Here is a 22406-nt window from a genome sequence, read left to right on the forward strand (position 1 = left end):
ATTATTGTATTTGAAAGAAACTAATTTGTATTTAAAACAAAGAAACCCTAAATAATCCTCCCAAGGAAGACCCCTCAATTTGCAGTGCCTGGAAAAATGAATCAGCCTGAAGGACTGTACCATTACATGTTTACAGAACACAATGTTGTGTTCACAAAGACCATCACCCAGCAGCTGATTTTAAAACTTTCATCAGAACTGGTCCCATGAAGTATTTAGATTTTTTTTGTATAACTGTAATCCAAAGAAATACTTTGAAATGCAACAGAAGCAGAGAGACATTATTTCTATCTCAGGAGAGACCCTAACCTGGCAAGCACCCTGTGATTTTTGGTGTATCTTTATTTTCCTACACAGCTGTTGATGGGGAAATTGTCTCAATAATTTCAGAGTGTGAGTCTTTTCCTTCTTAGTTGGGTACAATATTGGAGACATGAATAGCTGGAAGAATAAATATAATTTATTGCTTGATAGGAACACAGGAGAGCAATATATGGAATCTCACACTCAACCACCCATCTTTGCTGCGTCAGGAAAGTAATTTGAAATCTGAAGGCCTTCCATGGAGTTCACATTTGGCCTTCAGGCCTTGGAATTCTTAAAGTCTGGAAGAGCTGCTATCTGTTGACTCTGTGGGTTCAGTAGAAAGACCCTCATTTTCCCCTGAACATGACTGTGGTGGGGGCAGAATCTCACTGGTATAGAAACAGGATTCCAGCTTTTCACTTGCCAAGTGTATTTTGAACTACTTCTCTTTGAGTGGCTGCTCTGCACTTTGATTTAGTGTTATTTTTATAATTTCTAGCTGTGTGAAAGGTGCTGAGGGTGCACTTCCAGAACCTTTTTGTACAGACCTTTTTGTGGTCTTTTCCAACCCAATCGATTCTATGATTCTATGATTCTATGATATGCAAAAATAACGAATAAATAAATAAATGCTCCTTTCACACGACCTCATCAAGAGCAAAGCCAAATCCCTGCAGGAGCAAACCAGCTGGGCAGAATTTTCCAAGTGCCTGTATTATGACATTCCTGCTATTCCCTTTACACCTCCAAGCCCCAGTCACAGACTGGGACATTACAATGGTAAGTCACACATGAAAATAAAAAGGATGTCTTTGCTTTTGTAACAGCAGTGGTGGAAACAGAGCAATGTCCGTCAGAAGGACCCAGGAGCATTTTTGTGTCTCAGCACTTTCTTTTCACACAGGCCCAAGGACAGATGGGATGGGTGTGATGACATCTGTGTACAAACTCCTAAATGCTTCACAAGAGCCAAGCTGTACTCTTGGTGTACTTGGAAGAGGTAAGTTAAAAACCAAATGCTAATCAGGCAGCTCTGCAGAGATGAAGTGGGGACAGCCAGCTCAGGTTTTCAAATCAGCATTACTGAGGCATTTTGCTTATGTCAACACTTGTGATCTTGTTTTCTATGGCTACAACCATCTGAAGTTTTGCATAGCTGCAGACTGAACATCTGCATAAATCCGAGGGAAAGATTTGAACAACAAATAAGAAGATTATGTAGCAAAACTGCAGCTTTGTTGCGGCGTTTTGGAGCTCAGACACAAAAAATCAGACACATTCTATGAAACTAACAACACAAAGTTGTGTTTTCGAGACACGTGTTGCTGTGAATGACCCTTCCCCCCAAAAACAGGACTCTGAGCCACGTTAGTGTAGGGTAAGATAAAAAGTAAAGGTCCTTTAATATCACAGGCCTACAGCCCACAGGAATACAGGATGACATGCATGTGTCCCAGTTCTTGTTTCCATGGCTTTTATAATAAGATCCCTCCAATCATTGCTTTACACATTTCTCAGTCCAGCCCCAGTTCCACCCCTGGACCAACCCTGGAATTGGGTCTGGGGTCATCAAGACCCTCTGTCTTCATCAGCTCCTCTTCTTCAGGCACACAAAGGTCTCTTGGAGTTCATCCAGTTCTGGCTTTTGGGTCACTCTGACCTGTGTTTATGTTTCATTCTGTGGGCCTCTGATATCCTTCAGCTCTGCCTTGGAAAGGAGTCTAAACAAGATGAATTAACTAAAGGAATTTGAGCTCCCTGTTCTGGGACAGGAGTAGTGATAGAAAGGCATTAAACTTAAACTGTTAGAAATATTAATCCTTTAAAAATCCACAACTACTGTGTTCTTAAAATCTACAAAATGTGAAAATCAGAACAAAAACCCCTTTGGCATCACATGCAATCCATATGGACACTGAGTTTTATCATCACCTGCATCTTCAGGTTTGAGCTGAAGGTGGCAACACTGAAGGAGCAAGGAAATCATTATGAATTGTTGGGCTACTATTGAAGACATTGCATAGTTCAAATAAATGGACTGTAAGGACATATATTTGTGGAGGCAAAGGCAAATGGACTCGTGTCTTAAATCACTTTAACAGAGACACAAATCTGGGATCTGGGAAGAGCTAGAAAGGGAGTTGCAGATTTAAATGGCTTTCTCTTTTCTTTACCAACCTCTAGAGTTCTGAGTTTCATTGGGCCCCATTTCAGGACAGTACAACTAAATGCAAAACAATCTATACAAAATCTCAAATTCCACCCAGCTGGGTAAAATGGAAATATTTTTTGGATTGACCAGAACTAAACCATTATTGCTCAAATGAATCAAAGCCTTTCGTGCTAGATTAGAGGAAAACAAATCTGGCCTGACAATGCTGATGTTGTGCCATCAGCCAGTGTATCTCTAGATCAGCATCTTTGTTTAGATTAAACCTTGGTTCTATACCATAATGTGGCTGTAGGTTGCACTGGCCCTGATAAGTTCCTTTGCTGGAGGGAAGGGGAAAGGAGAAGGAGGCCCTTGAGCAGCTCAGCCTGGCTCTGTTCATTTGGGAAGTGCTGAAACTTTTCAGTGAAATCAAAATTCAGCTGGAATGTGTTTATTTGAATGCTGAAAGTGCAACTGGGAAGTAACTGGTGGGTTAAAACTGCAGCTGAAAAGCCGTGGGCATTTGCAGCAATTAAGCAGTTGGGAGTCTTTCAGAATGAGCAAAAAACTCCCACATTTTAAATACAGTGAAAATACCAGGCAAACACCTCTCTGTAGCTTTTCCCTGGCACTTTATTTCATCCCACAGTGTTACTGCTGTTCATACCCTACAGATATTTTTTTCCCCCCATCATAAGGGGGCACGATGGGCTCAAGCTCTGCCAGGGGAAATTTAAGTTGGATATCAGGAAAAAAGTCTTTGCAGAGAGAGTGCTCAGGCATTGGAATGGGCTGCCCAGAGAGGGGGTGGATTCCCCATCCCTGGAGGTTTTTCAGCTGAGCTTGGCCGTGGCACTGAGTGCCATGATCTGGTAAAGGGACTGGAGTTGGACCAAGGGTTGGACTTGATGATCTCAGAGGGCTTTTCCAACCCAATGCATTCTATGATTCTTTGATTTTATGGATGTGGCACTGAGGGAGAATCCACCACATCTTCATCCAACCCCACTGTGATCACCAGCCCAGGGCACAGAGTGCCCTGGGCTGGTGATCACAGTGGAGTTGGACCAAGGGTTGGACTTGCTGATCTTGGAGGTCTTTTCCAACCCAATCCATTCCATGATACTGTGATTTCTTTAAAAAGAGATCATGTTTAAAAATATGGTGGAAGTGGATGGCTCAGGTCCCTGTTTCAGAGTGTCAATTAGGGGCTACTTTTGCACTGCTGAGGAGTTGACAATGTGCAGTTAAAATCACTTCTCCCCTCCTCTGCTTCTTCCTCCATTAGCTCCTATTGTCTTTAACCTAAGCCTTGGTAATTCTTCCACTGATTTGAATAAATAATAATTACAGTTCAGTAATCCTTCTTATAGCATTGCCTAATTAGTCTCTGTAGCTGAGTGATGCTTTTTAATCATGAAGATAGGAATGAACTAAATATAGGATAAACAAAACCCCTCACAAAACAGCTTTCTCTCCAACATCATAAAAATATTTCCTAAAGAACTATATTAAAAAATCACTGTTTAAAAATATTTTAACTTATTTTCCTGAGTGACTTCTTAATTTGTTGATATTTTTATTTTTCTCTCTTGGGTTTCAACTGGAAGATGGACCATGTCTTGAAATGTAGATAACATTTTTATCCTGAAGTACTGGATAAAATAATCATAAAATAAGATAGGAATGATGCTGCACACAAGAAAATAGAATACCAGAGCAGCACAGTTGGACAATTTAATTCTAATTTCATTTTAGCTGAAAAGCTTCTTGCTCACTACTTTCTATTCTGCCTGGGATTTTATACTGCAGTCATCACCACTATACCTGAGTATCTTCCAGTTAAATAGTGTGACTAACATCTGGTACAAGTTTGTTTTCTCATCTTCTCTAATGCACTGAGTTCTGTTTACAATAAATAATTATCATCAGGAAAAACATTTGTCCATTAAGACTACAAAAAAAGAGAAGCTGCACTTCTTACACAGATAATCAAATACTTAGGGGGCAAACAGACTTCTTTGCTACAGTTCAGAAATGCAGCTTTAGCCTGGGAATGTTTAAAAAGTACTTTCTACAGATGTCTCAGGAAGAACACTTTGCAACACCAACATGTTCCTAATGCCTTTCTGTGCCCAGGAAATCCCCTTTATGAAGGATCAGTGCACTTTGCTCAAGACACAAAAAGAGATCTTAAAAAGATGGAGAAAAAAAGAAAAGATGAAGAAGTGATCAGAGAGAGCAGAAATACCAAGTTGCACTAAGTGGCTCAAAGCCATCCAAAGCCCAGGCTCAGTTCTTTTGATACATCTACCTGATAAATCATGCTGCTGTTTGATAATCTCCATTTGAATTTTATACTTCAAATTCAGATGAATCCTATAAAGCATAGGAGTCGATACTCCCTAATTTGAATGCAGTTGAGTAGCATCTGTGCTGAGAAACTAATTGCACAGATTTTCCAGTGGTCTTTACATGAAGTATTTCCTCTTTTCCATTTAAGAAATGAGGCTTTTGTCAGCTCTGCAGATAACCATGGTTCAAATTCATTGCTATCATTAGCATCTCCTTTATGTTTGTTGTTGCTGTTGTTTGTTCCATAAGGTGTTTATGTGAGTTTGATTCCATCTTCTCACACAAGGCTGCAGGATAACAACCCCAGTTTCTCCTGGCAGACATTTCCTTGGGTTTCTGTTCCAGCTGTTCCATCACAGTCTCTCCCTGCAGAGTCCAGGTGCTCCTGCAAGTCCCATCTCTGTTACTGCAAAACATTTCTGTTGGCTTTGGGGTTCTCTGCCATCCAATTTCTTAGAATCATAGAATCGATTGGGTTGGAAAAGACCTCCAAGATCATCAAGTCCAACCCTTGGGCCAACTCCAGTCCCTTTACCAGATCATGGCACTCAGTGCCACGGCCAAGCTCAGCTGAAAAACCTCCAGGGATGGGGAATCCACCCCCTCTGTGGGCAGCCCATTCCAATGCCTGAGCACTCTCTCTGCAAAGAAGTTTTTTCTGGTATCCAACTTCAATTTCCCCTGGCAGAGCTTGAGCCCATCGTGCCCCCTTGTCCTATTGCTGAGTGCCTGGGAGAAGAGACCAACCCCCACCTGGCCAGAACTTCCCTCCACGTGACCCAGACTCAACATAAAGCATAGTACCACTTTTTTTAAATAAACACCTTCCAAAACCATGTCAAATCCATCTGTCCACCTGGGATTTCCTCAGTCACACTGCTCCTTCTTGTCCTTTGTCATGCCATGAATGACCCCTCTCCCTAAAAACAGGACTCTGAGCACGTTAGTGGAGGGTAAGATAAAAAGTAAAGGTCCTTTAATATCACAGGGCCTACAGCCCACAGGAATACAGGATGACAGGCATGTGTCCCAGTTCCTGTTTCCATGGCTTTTATAATAAGATCCCTCCAATCATTGCTTTACACATTTCTCAGTCCAGCCCCAGTCCCACCCCTGGACCAACCCCTGGAATTGGGTCTGGGGTCATCAAGACCCTCTGTCTTCATCAGCTCCTCTTCTTTAGGCATGTAAAGGTCTCTTGGAGTTCATCCAGTTCTGGCTTTTGGGTCACTCTGACCTGTGTTTATGTTTCATTCTGTGGGCCTTCTGATATCCTTCAGCTCTACCTTGGAAAGGAGTCTAAACAAGATGAATTAACTAAAGGAATTTGAGCTCCTTGTTCTGGGACAGGGGTAGTGATAGAAAGGCATTAAACTTAAACTGTTAGAAATATTAACCCTCTAAAAATCTACAACTACTGTGTTCCTAAAATCTACACAATGTGAAAATCAGAACAAAAACTCCTTTGGCATCATTTGAGAGGGCCAGAGGATTATCTAATGTGTCGTAATTAAATCAGAAATGCACAGTTTCTGTTGTCAAGACATGAGTCACTTTTTCCTCGCACGGATCCGATTCCAGTGACGCAGTTGCAAAGGCATCATCTTTTCCAACTCTTTGACGCTGGATTGAGTTTGTTTTCTGAGCTAAGTTGTCAGCAAAAGCTGCTCAGCAGTGAGTGGCAATCAATCCAGCCTTGTCTCTCAACAAGTTAAAGAGTTTTGACATAATGCTGAGCTCACACAGAGGCTTGCTTATGAAAATGACATTGAAATGCTTTTTTAAACATCTGCTTTAATAAAATCATCCACTTTTAGAAAGAAAATGTCTATCTAAAGGAACAGCCTGTTTGCCTCAGCACCTCTTGAATTTTCAGTCATATTGCCATGCATGCACTTGAGAAGACACATTTCTTCAGTTCCACTTGACATGTTTCACTCCTTAAGGTGGAAAACAGTGTCAGGCAGGACTTGGTGGGAAATATTTCCAGTGGTACCTGGCACAGCATCTCAGTGAGGTATTGGCTGCTCAGCAACTGGTTGCTTGTCTCTTGTGTTACTGAACAACAAGGGTTATGAACTATTCACCAGAGTATGAAATGGATAAATGTGATGCATTTCCCAGCTCTCATGAAAGTTAAAACAGCGAGTGCAGAATAAAGGGATTGCATTATGCAGAAGAAAAAATTGGGATCAGTATGAAGCAAAGATTTCCCAACAAAGAAGCCTATTAAATGGCTGAAAAGTCCCTTGTGGGAAGAGGTGGAGGCCTCATCACTTGAGATATTTAACAACAGAGTAGACAAAGCATTCATCTCTACAGGGGCAGAGGAAATGGATGAAATAACTTATTAGGCTTTTTTCTACCCATCTCTGATTTCTATGATTTAATACAATTTTTGAAAATGCAAAGCACATTTGGTGTCACACGAGCAAAAGGCTGAAAAACAATGAAACAGGTTTGAGTTGTGGTTTTGCCCAGCACAATGAAACTTGATTTAAAATGAAATTTATGTGAGTAATTCAGACTGCAAGATGACTTCTCTTTGTTCGAGGTCTAGCTCTGAAAGCTTTGCTACTGGCACACACGTCTCTAAAAAGATGATTTACCATGCCCAGACTGGGGATATGTTCTTTGTGCCAGAAGTCTTTATAAACTGTGATGGTTCCACTTCTGACAAGGGGAGCTGATGCAAAAGGCAGAGTGGGATTTTAGAGAAAAGCAGTGGAGTATGGAGTTTGTGCCTGAGGTCTGGCAGACTTATCAGCTCCCTCAGGAATCTCCAGCACTAAATATTTACTGATGTCACTCAAAGCATAACATCTCATCTGCTAGCATGAAAGTAAAAATAGACTCTCACAACAGTCTCTTTCTATCACTTGGAATGTAGTAAAATTATTTCAAAATTCTCAGTTCTTTTTTTTTCCCCTATTTTTTTTCTTTTAAATCCTTCAAGGCATTGCTTTAGTTAAAGTGCACTGTCTTGCTTTGTAGAAACATGGGAAAAAAAACCAATCCAAACTTAAGACAGTCAAAATCACCCTGTTTAAGGTTGTAACACTCTTTCACTCCACGCATCATCCACACAGGAAGCTCAAATCCTGATGTAGAACTCTAGAACAAGAAATCACAATGCCCAACTGAAGTGAACCATCCTAGAGGTGGGTGGAGAGTCATGGTGGTCCTCAGTCCTCTCACTGGTTTGGAACCAGCCAAGATAAGTCAGGATGTAGCCACATGTTTTCCTTGCCTTGACACTAAAATTATTTAACCCCCTGCTGCCATTTCCCCTCTGTACCCTCTTCTCTCTGCACCCTGGCTGCAATCTGCCAGCTTTTCATTATTAGTCTTGTGCTGGACTAGGCTGCAAACTCAGTGGGGTAGAAGAGATTACTTCATTTCACAATACTGTTCATCCCCAGTTCAAACTTGGCTGTAACAATGCCAAGGTCATGGGTTCAATCCCCTGTGTGGGCCATTGACTTAGAGTTGGACTCGATGATCCTTGTAGGTCCCTTCCAACTCAGACTAGTCTGGGATTCTGTGAACAATATAGCCTTGTACCAGCAGAGGGGGCAGAAATATAAGGGGAATAGGAATAATGAATTTAATCTACCCCTAGAACTGACTAGAATTAGGAAAAACAATGGTTTGGTACCTCAAGAACAAGGAAGTCTGACAAAAACTTCATCCACCTTCCAGCGAACCTCCTCGGTTTGTCTTGCTCTGGTTGAAATGATGTGCAGCCATTCAGCTGAAAGGCTCTTTTCCTCTACTGTTCCTGTCTATTTGGCTGTGTGCTGCTGGAATTATCTGTGTCTTCAGGTAAGAAAGTCCACTGGGAAGAGAGTCTATCCTTGGACACACTGCAAAATGCTGGCAAGCCTGGAGTTTGCCCATAGTGCCATCAGGACAAGAGTTTGCGTGTTTTCAAAACCTCCTGAGAGGAAAGGGAAGGGCAGACGCTGACTCTTCCCTGTGATGCCCAGTGGCAGCACCCAGGGAATGGCCTGAAGTTGTGTCAGGGAAGGTTTAGGTTGGATATTAGGAGAAGGTTCTTCCCCCAGAGGGTGGTGGGCACTGACCAGGCTCCCCAGGGCAGTGGGCACAGCCCCAAGGCTGGCAGAGCTCAGGGAGGGTTTGGACAACACTCTCAGGCACAGGGTGTGACTCTTGGGTATTGTCCTACCCAGGGCTAAGGGTTGCACTTGTTGAGTCTTGTGGGTCCCTTCCAGCTCAGCATATTCTGTGATTCTGTGAAGTGTTTTATATCAGCATGTGCAGTTCTGTGGGTATATAATTGATATAGTAGGACAGAGCTCCCAATGTAGTTAAATCAAATACATCAGCCCTTATTTTGGTCATTCCTGTAGCTTTAAATGGTTAACATAACAGTGGGAGTGTGCCCAAATCTAAAGATCTCTTTAAATCAGAATAAAGTTCATTCAATCACTTCGCCATTTGGAAAGTAAAATTACTCAACTGTAATAACAGTAGTGGATTATCTTTAATTACCAAGTGAATAAGAGTCAATATGAAAAAGAGTAAACTATTTGCAGCAGCTCTACCCCAAAATCCCTATTTAAAACAGAGCCCCTTTGTGCCAGGCACTGCCCCATCTCTGCTTTGCAGAGCTCCTCAGCCACAGCCCAACCTCAGTGCCACTCCTATTAATGAACCCACAGGCTTTGCTTTCTGTGTACCCCACTCTCTGTCAATTGTCCTTCAGGCTCTGGGATATCACTACATAAAGGAGCAGGCAGTGAGGATACACAGTCTGCATCCAAAAAATAAGCAGGAATTAAAATAAAAAAAATCTCATTTGGATAAATTGATCCAGTAGTAATGAATTTATAGTACTTTTTACCCAGTTGAGTCATATGTCTGGGCACAGCAGGAATAAATCCCACTGAAAGAGAATTGCCTGGGTGTGCAAGGCAGTATTTTACAGCCACAGGAGCCATTACTTTCCAGGAAGAGAAAAACAATCAGGGAAAGGGAAGGAAAATCAAGCAGGCAAATATGCAAGAGTTGATTTCAGCCCCATTTGCATTGATTTCAGCAGTTATTCCACTGCAGGGCACACAAGAGTTTTCTGTTCTAAGTCTTAAGGATGGTAGAGAATAAAAATAAGGAAAGAGTACAATCTGAAGTTCTTCTAGTCTCACAGCAAATGTGCTCACCACAAATAACTGAGATTTACCTCCCAGCAGTTCTCAATGGCCATGCTGTAAGTCATAGAGGTATTTTATGGCACCAAAGCTGCAATAATGTGCTCTGGGTGAGCAGCAGAATAGCTACACAATCAATGTGTTTTTGCAGGCTTGCATTTTTGAGTGGGTTAGTATTGCAGCACAGCCCTAAATAGCAGTATAAATTTAATGGGCTGGCAGCCTTAAAAGTAGGGAAGTACCATAACAGGTGTATTTATTTGTGCTGTGATGTGCTACTGATACTGCTGTAATATTGCTGAGATTAGGCTCTGGTTTAAAACAGAGTAGAAAATACCCAGTGCTGGAGCTGAAATAATCTTAACCAGATGAAAATCCAAAGGAAAAGACAACAGGCAGCAGTGCAGAACATGCTGTGCAGAGATAACACACATATATATACATCACACATTTACAAAACCTACTTCCTCTGTTAGTCAGCCCTTTATTAGAGACATTGTATTCAGACAAATTGAACAAATCCTAAAACATATAAATCCCTAACACCACAAGTACATCTTTTCCCAAGGTTATGAAGTACTACAAAACCACATAGGTTTCTGTTTTTCTTGCTTTTTGACATGATTGTTGTTGGACACTTCAATGTATGAGTTCATAGATGAGTCAAACCTTGCAGTGTACCAGAACTGGAGATGATACCTCTTCTAACTACATGTGCTTTTCCACAAATATTAAAAACAGTCACTTAGGAATAGTTACTTCTAGGAATTCTGCAAATATTTTCCTTATAATTATTGTCATTACAGAAAAGTCTGGAACGTTTCCTTTAATCATTCAATACACAGCTCCATAACTCAAAAACTCTCATTTCTCTCTAAGTTTTCTTCTCACATATGTGTCCATATGTACATACACACACATATATTTGCACTACTGTAAAATGAGTGTCAAGAAAAGCAGGACCTTTACATTCCCACGTTTTCCTCTATGTTTGCAAAAGGAATAGAACTGCAGGTACCACCTGTGCCACCTACAAAAACTGGACCAGTTTATCTTCAAATCCTCTTGACAGACACAACGACCACTTAGGCTCTGCTTTTCCCACTGTCATTTTGCATTCTTACCAAAGTCTGTTTGCTCTAAGAGTATATTATTAGGCCATACATTCAGTTTTCATGCAACAAACCCCTCTCCCTTTTACTCTGCCCTGAAATGACTGAATCTTGTGCCTAAACCCAGGCTTGCACTGCTCAACTCCTCCCTCCCAGCTTCTTCTTGCAGTCGTGGCATTGACTAGACCTAATTATACACATAAACATTAAATATTACTTATTTTTGTGCTCTTCCAGTAGTTCAAAAAGTAGCCTAAACCACGCAGCACACAAGCAAACCTTACAGGGCCTGCTTGTGGAATGGTAAATTATCAGGAATTCCTCCCAGCTCCATTAATCAAGGCATTCAAATTGCCACATCCAGAGTGTCATCAACTCACAGTGGTGACAGAGGGAGTTCAGATTATTAACAATTTTGAAGAACTATGCCTTAAACCTTCCTGAAGTCATAGCACCTCGTTACAATGCTCATCCTGTGAACTCAGAACTTAAAAACAAGAACAAAAAAAACCCAGTTAACCATTTCAGAGTTTTTCTCCATTTTGCACTAGTGATTGAAGATCCATTTCCTGATGGTTGGGACTAAAAGTCTGTCCTGAGAGCTGAAGTCACATAAGCCAAATTCTCCAGCATAACTGCCACAGGGTACATGTGCATGAGGTTGCTTTGTTAGGAGGATTTGTGGCTTGGAAATGTGGTGTAGTGGTGGAAGTGCTGGGAGGGAGAGTAAGCACAACAGAACTTACCTGGAGAAGTCTGCAGAGCTCTGAACTCTCCAAGGCAAGCCTAAAATGTGTGTGCACTGAAATAAGTGCACCTGGAGAACAGCAAATACTCATTAGCAGGAATACTTCAGAGAGAACTGCAACAGTGTGAGGAGAAAAATGGGCTTCTCTTTGGGCAAATTGTTCTGCAGACATGATTTGAGTATGGTAAAGATTCCTCCTGTTGCAGGATGTGAAGAGACTGCAACCATTGGACTCCCACACATATTTTTGCTATGAAAAGAACTAAAAAAAGCAATGGGAGATTGTCTTATTCTTCTTATACCATTAACTAATAAAGTGATTTAATTTGTAACATGTGATAATGGATGACAAACAACAGATATTCCAAAGCATGGTATGTTTTGGGTGAAGACATGCAGTACCTGGACCTGGAAGGTGCCTGATCCAATTATTTCTTTTAGGGTGGATCCTGCACTGACTTGATCAAGCCAATAGAAAACAAAGGGCTGTTCATTTGAACAGTGGCAGCAGCAGCAGGAGGCACCAAGTTTGGTGATTTTGCTTTACCCCTTTCTAAAACTTGGCCTTTTAAAATCAACAGGTGAATTTTAGTTTGGATTTTTAGCTCAACAAAAGCTCAGGGAGTGGGAGGGATCAAACTGAGTAGGAAAAAAAGGGCCATAGAACCAGCTACTGCTTCCATTCAGTGGGATGGACAACAATAAGGATAAATAAGAATAGAAAGACAGGATAAACCAACTATGCTACACATCAGTAATACATCTTGTTTTACTGTGTTTGTTCTCAAGATGACATGCAGTCCAGAACTTCGTGGCAAACACACTGGCAGAAGCCATAAATCATGAGGATAACGAGGCTCGAGGGAACAAGGCTTACAAAGACAACCCCAAGGGTAACTTTCTTTGATACCAGTAAATAAATCCCTAAAGGCAAGGAACTAAAGTACAGCAAACCCAGCAGCCACACTAGCACCCGAATTGAGGTCTGGAAGAGCAGAGATGTGCAGTTCCACACTGTCCAGTTGTGGGACACAGTCGCAACAGAGTCAAAACTTGTAGGCCTGTAAAATTCCACCACGGGGGTTGAGTTCAGAGTCTGGGGGCTTTCTCTTTGTACTTCCATGATTGTTATAACCAGGCAGTTAGAAGAGGTGTGGGAAGGGCTAACCAGGGATGCCAACCTTTTGGGGGTCAGCAGCAGTTCTGTTGGGTTGTCTGGTAGGCACTTCTTTCCCTTTCCCCCACAGGCTAAATTGAGAAGGATGTTGTTGTCATCAGGAAGACTACCGACCTCATCATCTGGCAGGCAAGTTTCAAACCTGCAGAATGGGCACACTATGACTCCTTGTGGGGAATCCCCAAAGTCTATGATCTTGCAAAGGCATTTGGCACACACTCTGTGACAGCACTCCAGCACTTTTGGCTTCCTCTGTCTCAGGTTGTAGCGGTTGTAACAAATCTTGCACTCGAGCTCGTCGGAGCTCTGGACCTCCAGGGACTCCTCTGGTAGCTGAGTGGTCATTTCTTCAGATGGTTTGTAGACTTGTGGAGAGAGAAGTCAAGGGGTGAAGAGGTCACACAGGCTTGGTTTAGAACTTTTTCCTGCCACACATCTCAAACAGGCAAAGAGGAGAAGACATCACTGAGGAGCATCAGTAGGCACCGTCCATTTTCAGAGATTGTGTCCTGCATGTCCTTTACTCTGGGCCAGGCATCCATCTGAAAAAGCCAAAATGGGATTTTTGCAGCAGGCAAAAGCAGGAAAGGAAAAGGGAAAGGCAGAAAGAGAGGAAGAAGACAAGGGAGAGGGAACAGCACAGCTTTAGCAGGTCAAATACACAAGTTCTGCTTCTCACAAGATCAGCTTCCTTTGCTAAAGTCCCTCTAAGGTAGTTTCTAACTGTGGCATAAGGGGCCTGTGTAACAGTCCTGCTGATAAAACAGCATCATGCACAGATTTATTTTAGCCTTGTAGCTCTGACTGGCTGAGCCCATGAAGTTCTCAGCAGAAGCAGCAATTTGATCATTGATCTGTGACTGTTTAAAGTCTGGTTTCCTGAGGAAATGAGCCCCGACCCCTGTGGAGCTTTTGGGCTTTCCTGGTGACTCGTGAACCTGCTGTCCAATTTCACACCAATCAGCAGAGGGGCCACAGTATTGAAGGCAATTAAGTTTCTAAAAAGAAATGAACTGGCAATTGGGAAGGGGAGGGATATTTCTAATTTCTAATAACTCCCATCTCTCCTGGAGGGCAATGGGCAGCCAGAGAGGGCAGCCCAGGGGGAAGCTGGTGCTGAGACCCTGGGGAAAAAAAGAGTTTGGGGGAGTGGAGTGGCCATGAAAGAGGGCTGGGGTTATTGCAAAGAATTATGTGGGGACCTGGGTCAAATTTGGGAGAGATCAGGCTTTATTAATTTTTCTGCAAAAGAAACCATGACAACATACTGAAAAAACCCCCACATATTTCTTTAAGAATTGTTCCAGACGTGACCACTTCCCCATTCAATTACTTCAATAACTCTTTTCCTGCTTCTTCCAACTTCTTTCTTTCTAAAAGTTTTCCTCTCTGCTTGACAGTTGTTGTTATTATTTGTGCTGTGATGATATTTGTGGTGTGTTCTATTACTCAAGGCAAACAAAAGACCATCCACAGTTTTCAAAATGGACAAGCTAAACATCTTCCAAGACAAAAAAAAAACCTGCAGAATTTATAACCCATCATTTATCCTCTGTTACACTGTATGCTTCCTTATTAATTTATATGACTCTTTTTATTTCATTCCAAATATCATCTTCTGGGTGACTTTTAGGTAGATATAAATGTCATGAGATGCTGACTTGCCAAAGGATGAAGAAACCACAAAATGGACCAAAAAAAAAAGTGAAATGGCAACCTACAAGAAGGCAAAGAACTGCTGAAAAATTAAGAAGCCAAACAAAAAAAGCAAGCTGTGGCTTTGAACTTTTACACCTTGAATATCATTTATCTTCTATACCTGAGGTGAATCAGGATTATTAACAAGCTAAAGCTGGCAAATATTGCCCTATAACATAAAATTAGATTCCTGATCAATCAAAAATCTGCTTCTTACAGGAAATTATGACCTTTCTCTGAAAACTCCCAACTAGAAAAATCTTTGTATTTTGGGGTTATCTTTCTAATAAATGTTCCAGATTTTCCCAAAAAAATCCTCCTATTGTAGTTTCTGTCATGAGCTATTTTACAAATTAATTTAGAACATTTTTTTTTCTTTAATGCATTGTACAAGATGCTTCACAGAGTCTCTACAAAACATCTTTGATTGTTTTTCCTTTGGCTGACTGGATGTTGGATTTCTCTTCATGTGTTCTAGTGTGAATCCTGCTTACTACTATTCGTTATTTATACATCTTTTCCTCTGGAAATTAAAATTTAATCCCTAGTTCCTATTAATGCTCTTCATACATTTTTTACCTTCTCAGCTCCATGGTGGGTTTAGATGCTTCCTCTGTCTTTTTTGCTTTCCTGATTTCTTAGGGAATTTTTAATTTTTTTCTTCTTAATACCCACTTTCTTCCTCCTTTTTTTTTTTCCTTTGCTGAGAACACACCTTTTTGCATTTAAATAATCATGTTTTGTCCTCCTCTTGGAGACACTTTTTTTACAATGCCATGAGAAGGTACATTCCTATTATCTGCTCCAACACTCCATTAATATTTGGGCTATTTTAAATATTGGGAACTTGCATGTTCTTCCTGACCTTGACCAGGCAGAGCCAAGTAAAAAGTCCTGAGTTCAAACCCAATGATGAGTCTGAGCCCTTCAACTTCCAGTACAAAAGTGCTACTGACTGGAGGTCAAAGTGAGGTCCCAGGTCTATTTTTAAAGCACTGTGTTTGTTTTTATTAATTCTATCATTACTTTAGATGACTCCTTATGTCCAGTTTTCCACCTGGACTTATTTTAGATAGATTTGTCTCACTTGCTTGTTTGATACCAACAAACCCAAGTCATAACAAGGGAAATTTCAGTTAGAGATTAGGAAAAAAAAATATTTCACAAGGTGTTCAAACACTGGAACAGGTGTCAAGAGAGGTGGAAATGAAATCCTCAGCCTTAGAGATGTTGAAAACTTCACTGGATGCAACACTGGTCAGGCCACTCTACCTTAGAATTTGGCCCTGCTTTGAGCAAAGGAAATGGGATTTTTGCAGAGATTCCTTCTATCCCAAATCATTCTGAGATTCAAAGCTTTGGTATCCTGAACTCACTCTGTGTAATGTTTGAGAAGCTTTGTCCCTTACTGAGTGAGGAATCAGGCTGACATTTATTTATGTACCTAAACAACTCCCTTAGATACAATTCTTTCATTTTATATATGAGTTCATTTTTACAGCAAACCCAGAGACCTCCTGCTATTTTGTCTTCCACAGAACGTATCTGATGGGATCAGCACAATCCAATTGCAGGACCTCTCATCCCTGTGTCTATTATGGAGCACACAGCAGCTTTCTGAACAAAATATGAACTGTTAGACATGCACAATGATGGCAACATCCACTGCAGCTTGTTCAGGAACAAACACATCTGTTACACCACGACAAGCTCTTGTCTTCTGGAAGAGTCCTGACTAAGCACTGCAGGAGTGAATCCATCATTCCTGTTGCTGCCTGTGCTCTCCCTCTCTCCCTCTTCCTTCCACACTCCTCTACCTGAACATTTTACTGAAAAAGGAGAAAAGTGAAGGCAGAGGCATCCTCTGGATGGCAGAAGGTCACCAGCAGTGCCCACAGAGCTTAATCCTGGAGGGCAGTCCCAGGAGAAGGGGGAATATCTGTCCTTTAAAGTGAGAGGAGTGACCCACAGGACCAGACTGAATAAAAAACAGCTCTTTGGTGTGGCCCCAGGTGTGGCCAGACAGACTGCACTGAACCACAGCAGCCCAAACAGGCCACTGGCCATTGCTCAGTTTTCAGCTAATTACTGCTCTGTAACCACAGACTTTCTTCCCAGGCATGGAAAGAGGTGAATGGGCTGTGCAACATGTTGTGGCCCTTCCTTGCACTCATCTATCAAACCCTGTGTAGGCAAAGTGTTCATATGAGGGGCCAGAAGCAATTACTTGGAGATGAAACTCTCAGTATTGGAGCTCAGGCATCCTGACAGGGCAGAGTAGATGGGAAAACTGTGCTTGTCCTCCCTAATGAAAGATCATCTTTGCCCAGTTCATCAAACCAACCTTTTATCATTCATCTCTCACACTATTTTTTTTCCCCATGAAGGGAATTGGCCAATATTTCACATAAAACCTAAAATGAATATATGAGACCAGCACGGAACTTCCATGAGGTCTCATCCATGGAGCTCCCCAACATGCAATATTTTTGAAGGCTTTGGAAGTGTCCTCTAAATGCAAGCCAAGCATGATTAAGAAATAACAGAAGGGAAGTAGAGAGAAAAATAAATACAGAGAAACTTACTTTAGAAGAAAAACATCTTGCTCAGGTTCACTCGAGGGCACACAAGAAATGGCTGTTCTTCTCCACACGGGCAAAAACTGGTGGAAAGGAGGGAAACAAAATCAGCAGAGCAGGGATACAGCTGGGAGATTTTCAGTCTGTTTTCTCTGAAAGAGAGGAAGAAGTCCAACTTCTGCAGTTTGGATAGAAATAACCATATGTTAGGATTTCCATTTAGAGAAATATATTGGGTAAATCCCATTTACTAAAATTATTTCTGTAACATAATCCAGTTATCTTCATAGATCTGTTGTTGATTTTAAGCCTCTCTCAATATTATGTGCTAAACACTCCAAAGTGCTGTCTCTTCTAGCAACCACATATTCATAAATGTTAGCAATCCACTAAAAAAAAATAAAATAAAAAACCAACCCAAAGGCAAAGCAACCAAAGAGATAAACTGTGCTTTGAAAGAGGAGTTGTAGAAACATTTCAAAATACTTTCCTTCACAGGTTCATGGAAGCTCTTCCAAACCAGCTGCAGCTTCTCCAGCACAGACCAGAAAGGAACCATCTCCTGTGGGCCACTGCCTTCACTCTGGAGCAACTTTGCTGCTTTCTGACTCAGCAAATGACCATCACACTCGATTTTTCCAGATGGTGCTAAGCACAATGCAGAAAAAAAAATAAAAAAATCCCCAGCCCAAAGTGCTTTACTAATCTGACATTTGAATAGATCCCATTCAAAGTGCCAGCAGCCATCACATGTTCAACCTGTTTCATGCCACATTTCCAACAGTGGATGGGCTTTGACAATGGGCATTTCCCTGTCAGCTCCCATCAGGGTGAGGCTTTGCCCCAGAGCCACAGACTGTGATGTGCTGATCCAGGCTTAGCTGTATAAACTGTGCAAAATGCCTTCATTCTTGACACAAAAACTCAGTTCTCAATGGCAAAAGTAGGGAGGTTGTTCCTCCAAAATAAGTATGAATGGAAGAGAATCCCTGCGACATCCACAGCAAAGAGTTGTGGATCATTCACTGCTTCACAAGGGGCTCATATAAAATAGAAGCAATTTTATCAGAAGTTATTGTTGCAATATTCAGAGTCCCCTCTTGATCTCTCTCAATCCTCTACAATAATGTCACAAAAATGCAAAATACAGACAGTTGTAGTTTTTCATATTTGGAGTGGAATTCATGGGTCTCCATTTAGCAGGAGAAGTCATGTAATGTAATGTGCCATCTCATACTAAAAGAAAAAAAACACCCAATTTTTACTTTTTTTAATGATTCCTCCATCCCATCCTGTTAAGTAAGCGGGGAGATTTTCATCTAACACAGGGCTCACTTAACCCAGAGTTGTGACTCTGGCTCTTAGGGCAATTTCTGCATCCTTTGCACTCAGGATCACCAGACTCCATTTCTTTTTAACAATATCACTTGCAACACTTTCCCATTACTCCACTAACTCACATTATGTGGCAGGTAATGGTGGAAAATTGTAGGAAAAACCAGTGAAAGCCTTACTGAAACCCTCCTATCCCCAGTTACTTCCTTTCTAGCTACAGGCTACTACAGTATTGAAATGAATCTTGAAACCAACCACGGGGTAGAAAAAAAAAAAGTTTCATTATTTAGGCTTGTAGGCAAAAGTAAAACCTCTTCCAGTATTTCTGAAGAAGGAATTTTCCTGCATTTAGAATTCATGAGCTATTTATACAGCAATATGCAGAATGCATTAATATGACATATGGTTGTGGGTTGCTTTGCAGCTGGTTTAAGAATAAAACTAATAAAGGACAAAGGAGCTGAGGTCTTATGAGTTGCCTTGATTGACACTGGATTAATTGGACTAAGCAAGTAAAAAGAGGTGGCTGGAAATTTGTAGCTGAAATGGTAACATTTAATTTTGGAAATAGGGTAGTTAAACAGAATTAATTCCTGCAAAATTAGTTTTAATTGTTTCACAGCCTGTTTGAGCATTTTCTCTTGGACAGTTTTCTCACTGCCAAGGGCTTTTCTTTTATGACTCTGAAACCAACAAATGATCTACTCCAGCAAAAATACATTTCACCATTGAACTCACGACCTCACTATTATTTCAAGGAAAGGTTAGACATTCTCCTCTTTGGTAGTAGGGGTGGGCTTTGGCAGTTTTATCAAATAAAACAGAGTTCTGTTACTCTACTTTAGTGCTTGTGCCCTTTAGAAGCTCTTGTGAGAATTGAACAGACTGCAGGACATTGATTCTAGAATATGACTTGAAAAGATACAAAATTATAAATAAATAAAAAGCTTCCCAGTATTTCTTAATATAGGCATAAATATTTAATCACATGGCCTACAGATATGTCTAGCATTTATTTTATATCAGACATTATTAAAAGCCAATACAGTTTTGTATGAGGTTTCAGAACATTTGATGAGAGCACCTTAGAATTTTTGCTCACTGTGTGCTTGAATGTAAGTAATTAAAATAAGCCCAGAAATACCAGCTAATTACTTTTACTTTTTTAATAAAAATTACTTGTGCTGGAAGATATACTTAAAATGCAAGACCCCCAAAATATGCCAGAATCCCTTTTCTTTGGGCTTATTTTCTATGTTATATAATTTGGGAGGGACCAGGTGAGACAAAACTACAGGAAATTAATCTTGATTACATCATCCAGTGAGAAATTCCTCCTCACACATGGGAATCATTGTAATGCTTTACAATAAATTCCAATTAACCTTCAAAATAAGATTTAAATAGGAAGTGTGGCATTAGCTTTGTCCTGGTGGAGCTGAAAACAATCCCAGAATAGACCAGAAATGAAGATGTACCTCTTGCTTTTTCTATTGTCACCAAGAAAAATCCCTCTAACACAAGTGTGGTTAACTTGGTTCATTCTGCTTCAGACATTTTTGAGGATATGACTATATAGAAAGATTTTACTGTATTGCCTATTTTATTGCAATAGATTAGTGCAAACAGGAAATAAAAAGGTGGCACATTATACAGGGCAGTGCTGATACTGAATTTTATATATTCTTTATATATATTTGGTAACAAAGTTTTCTGCTCTAAGTGCTGCTCAGAATTTGCAGTGCAGGAAGAAAATGGCAAAACACAACTGCAGTTATTTCAGCCACAGAATGTTTGAAAACTGCTTGTCAAAATAATCCAAATCCAACACAGATTTCCACTTACAAACAACATTTCCAGACCTGCTTTGTGAAATGCTGGCAACCAAAATCTAATCGAGCTGATGGTGCAGATGGTACTGAGAGCTTGAAAAGTAAGGGCTCTGAGGAAACAACACTTTAACCTGGATACAGTGAAGTGCAGTTTTAATAAATTTAGTTCACTTAAAGCACACACCTAACAATAGATATTGCTGGGATAAAAATTATTTTTATTTTAGCAATAGAGCAATAGCTGACATTGCTTGTCATTATTATATCTATTATTATTATTATTACAACATCACTAGAATTGGAAAGATGTAACTAAGAAAAATGTTTCAAAAAATCCCATTGATGTTGGTTGATCTCAGATGCTGTAAAAAATACTTTTAGATCTTGTTGACATGCAGGAAAGTTGTTTGTCTCCATCTGAAGTCATGGGAAACAAATGAACCCAATGGAAAAGTGTCAGTGAGGAGGCACTAACTCTGACAGTAACACGTATTTCCTGCAGGAAAACCTCCATCTGGCCTGATTTATCCACAATATACAAAGAGCAGTTGCTGCTTGTAGTTCTAGATGCAAGTACATGAAATAAAACTGCATGCATTTAAAAAGTGGATGAAAGAAATTAATTTCATTTGAGTCAAAGGATACAAGCAGCTTTTATTCTATTTCTTTAAGGATCATGTGAAACAAGGGCAGCTTTAAGTGTTAGTCTGGAAGCATCTTTGGAGCTACTGGGGTTGATCTGGGACTGTCAGAGCTCCATAAATTGCTCCATCACCAGTCTCAGAATCACTGGGTTGTTCTGCTGGTGAGATTTGTTTAACTGAGGTTAATGCTCATAAATTACATCAGCTTCAGGGGGATTGATACAAACTGCTCTGCTTTTAACATGTTATTTAGCAGTGAAATGTGGCATTTTTTCACCCATTCTGAGCTCTCAGGGAAGGAGTTGAAGTGCTGCTGAATGGAGCATTCAAGGACAGAATCCTTATGGGCTGAGATCTGTACACAACAATAACATGGGGCTACACTTTGTAAGAAGCCACTTTGGCACAATTGCTTTGCCAAGAGAAATCCTCTCCATGGGTAGTCTCAATGTCTCTTTGAGAGTCAGCTTTGAAGGATTAGCCCTCACCAGATCTCAGATTTTGGGTCACATTTTCCTCAGAGCACAAAAGAAAAATCACCTCCACTTACTATGGATGTGTCATCTCATCCTAAATCGTTCCTAAAGCACAAAGGAGTCTGAGGATGAGCTGAAAAATGATCTCTGGGTGTTTCTGAAGGCACTCTGGTCACCAGAGGTTGTCCTGAGACTTGTGCTACTCCTGTGAGCACGTTCAGCCCTTTGGACTGGATGTGAGGAGCAAAAAGAAGCTGCAATTTATTCATAGCATGTCTGAGAATCCAGTTAAGAATGCAGTGTTATCTCCCCCACGTGTGTTTCTGACAGAAACAAACTGCCACAGCAGCAGCAAATCCAATCAGGTCGAAATCAGATCAATAGGAACCTGCAGAAAATCAGAAAACCTGCAGTTGGAAAATGTGTTTCAGCAAGAGCTGCATAATTCTATTTTTGGGACAAGGACAACCTGGACTTTGCAAATTTTCCTTCATGCAAAAGAGTTTCACTGGTCAAGTCTCACAAACTCAGTGAAGGGTCTGAAACTGCCTTTGCTTTGAGCAGAGAAACAGCATTTTGATGTCATTTGTAACTACAACTGTTGAAAGGTTAAACTGAACAAAAAATGTTTGAAGTCTGTTAGTTTTGGGCATATTTAAAATACAAAATGCATGAGAGGAAAGTATTGCTGCAGAAAGTTTGGAAGTAATCAAGGCATATTCAGAAGCACAGCTTGTATATTAAACTAATTAGAAAGAAAAGGAAAAAAAAAAGCATCCAACATAAAACAAATAGAATATAAAATGGAATTGTACAGGTTT

The 22406-nt window shown here is 40.6% G+C and overlaps 1 protein-coding gene across 3 annotated transcripts in view; it reads right to left on the bottom strand.

Moving 5' to 3' along the window:
* Nucleotides 1-10445: 10445 nt before the first annotated feature.
* Nucleotides 10446-22406, bottom strand: part of RNF182 (ring finger protein 182) — a 29516-nt gene continuing 17555 nt past the window's right edge. For 2 of the 3 annotated variants that reach the window (XM_071552960.1, XM_071552958.1), the window contains exons 3-4: nt 17305-17450; nt 10446-13563 (exon numbers count right to left, since the gene is read on the bottom strand). In XM_071552960.1, coding sequence (XP_071409061.1) covers nt 12629-13366 — 738 coding nt within the window. In that variant the 5' untranslated portion in view covers nt 13367-13563; nt 17305-17450 and the 3' untranslated portion in view covers nt 10446-12628. The remainder of the gene's footprint in view (nt 13564-17304; nt 17451-22406) is intronic. The other variant, XM_071552959.1, reaches the window with a different exon arrangement.

Source organism: Pithys albifrons, chromosome 4, assembly GCF_047495875.1.
Source record: "Pithys albifrons albifrons isolate INPA30051 chromosome 4, PitAlb_v1, whole genome shotgun sequence".
NCBI classification, from domain to species: Eukaryota; Metazoa; Chordata; class Aves; order Passeriformes; family Thamnophilidae; genus Pithys; species Pithys albifrons.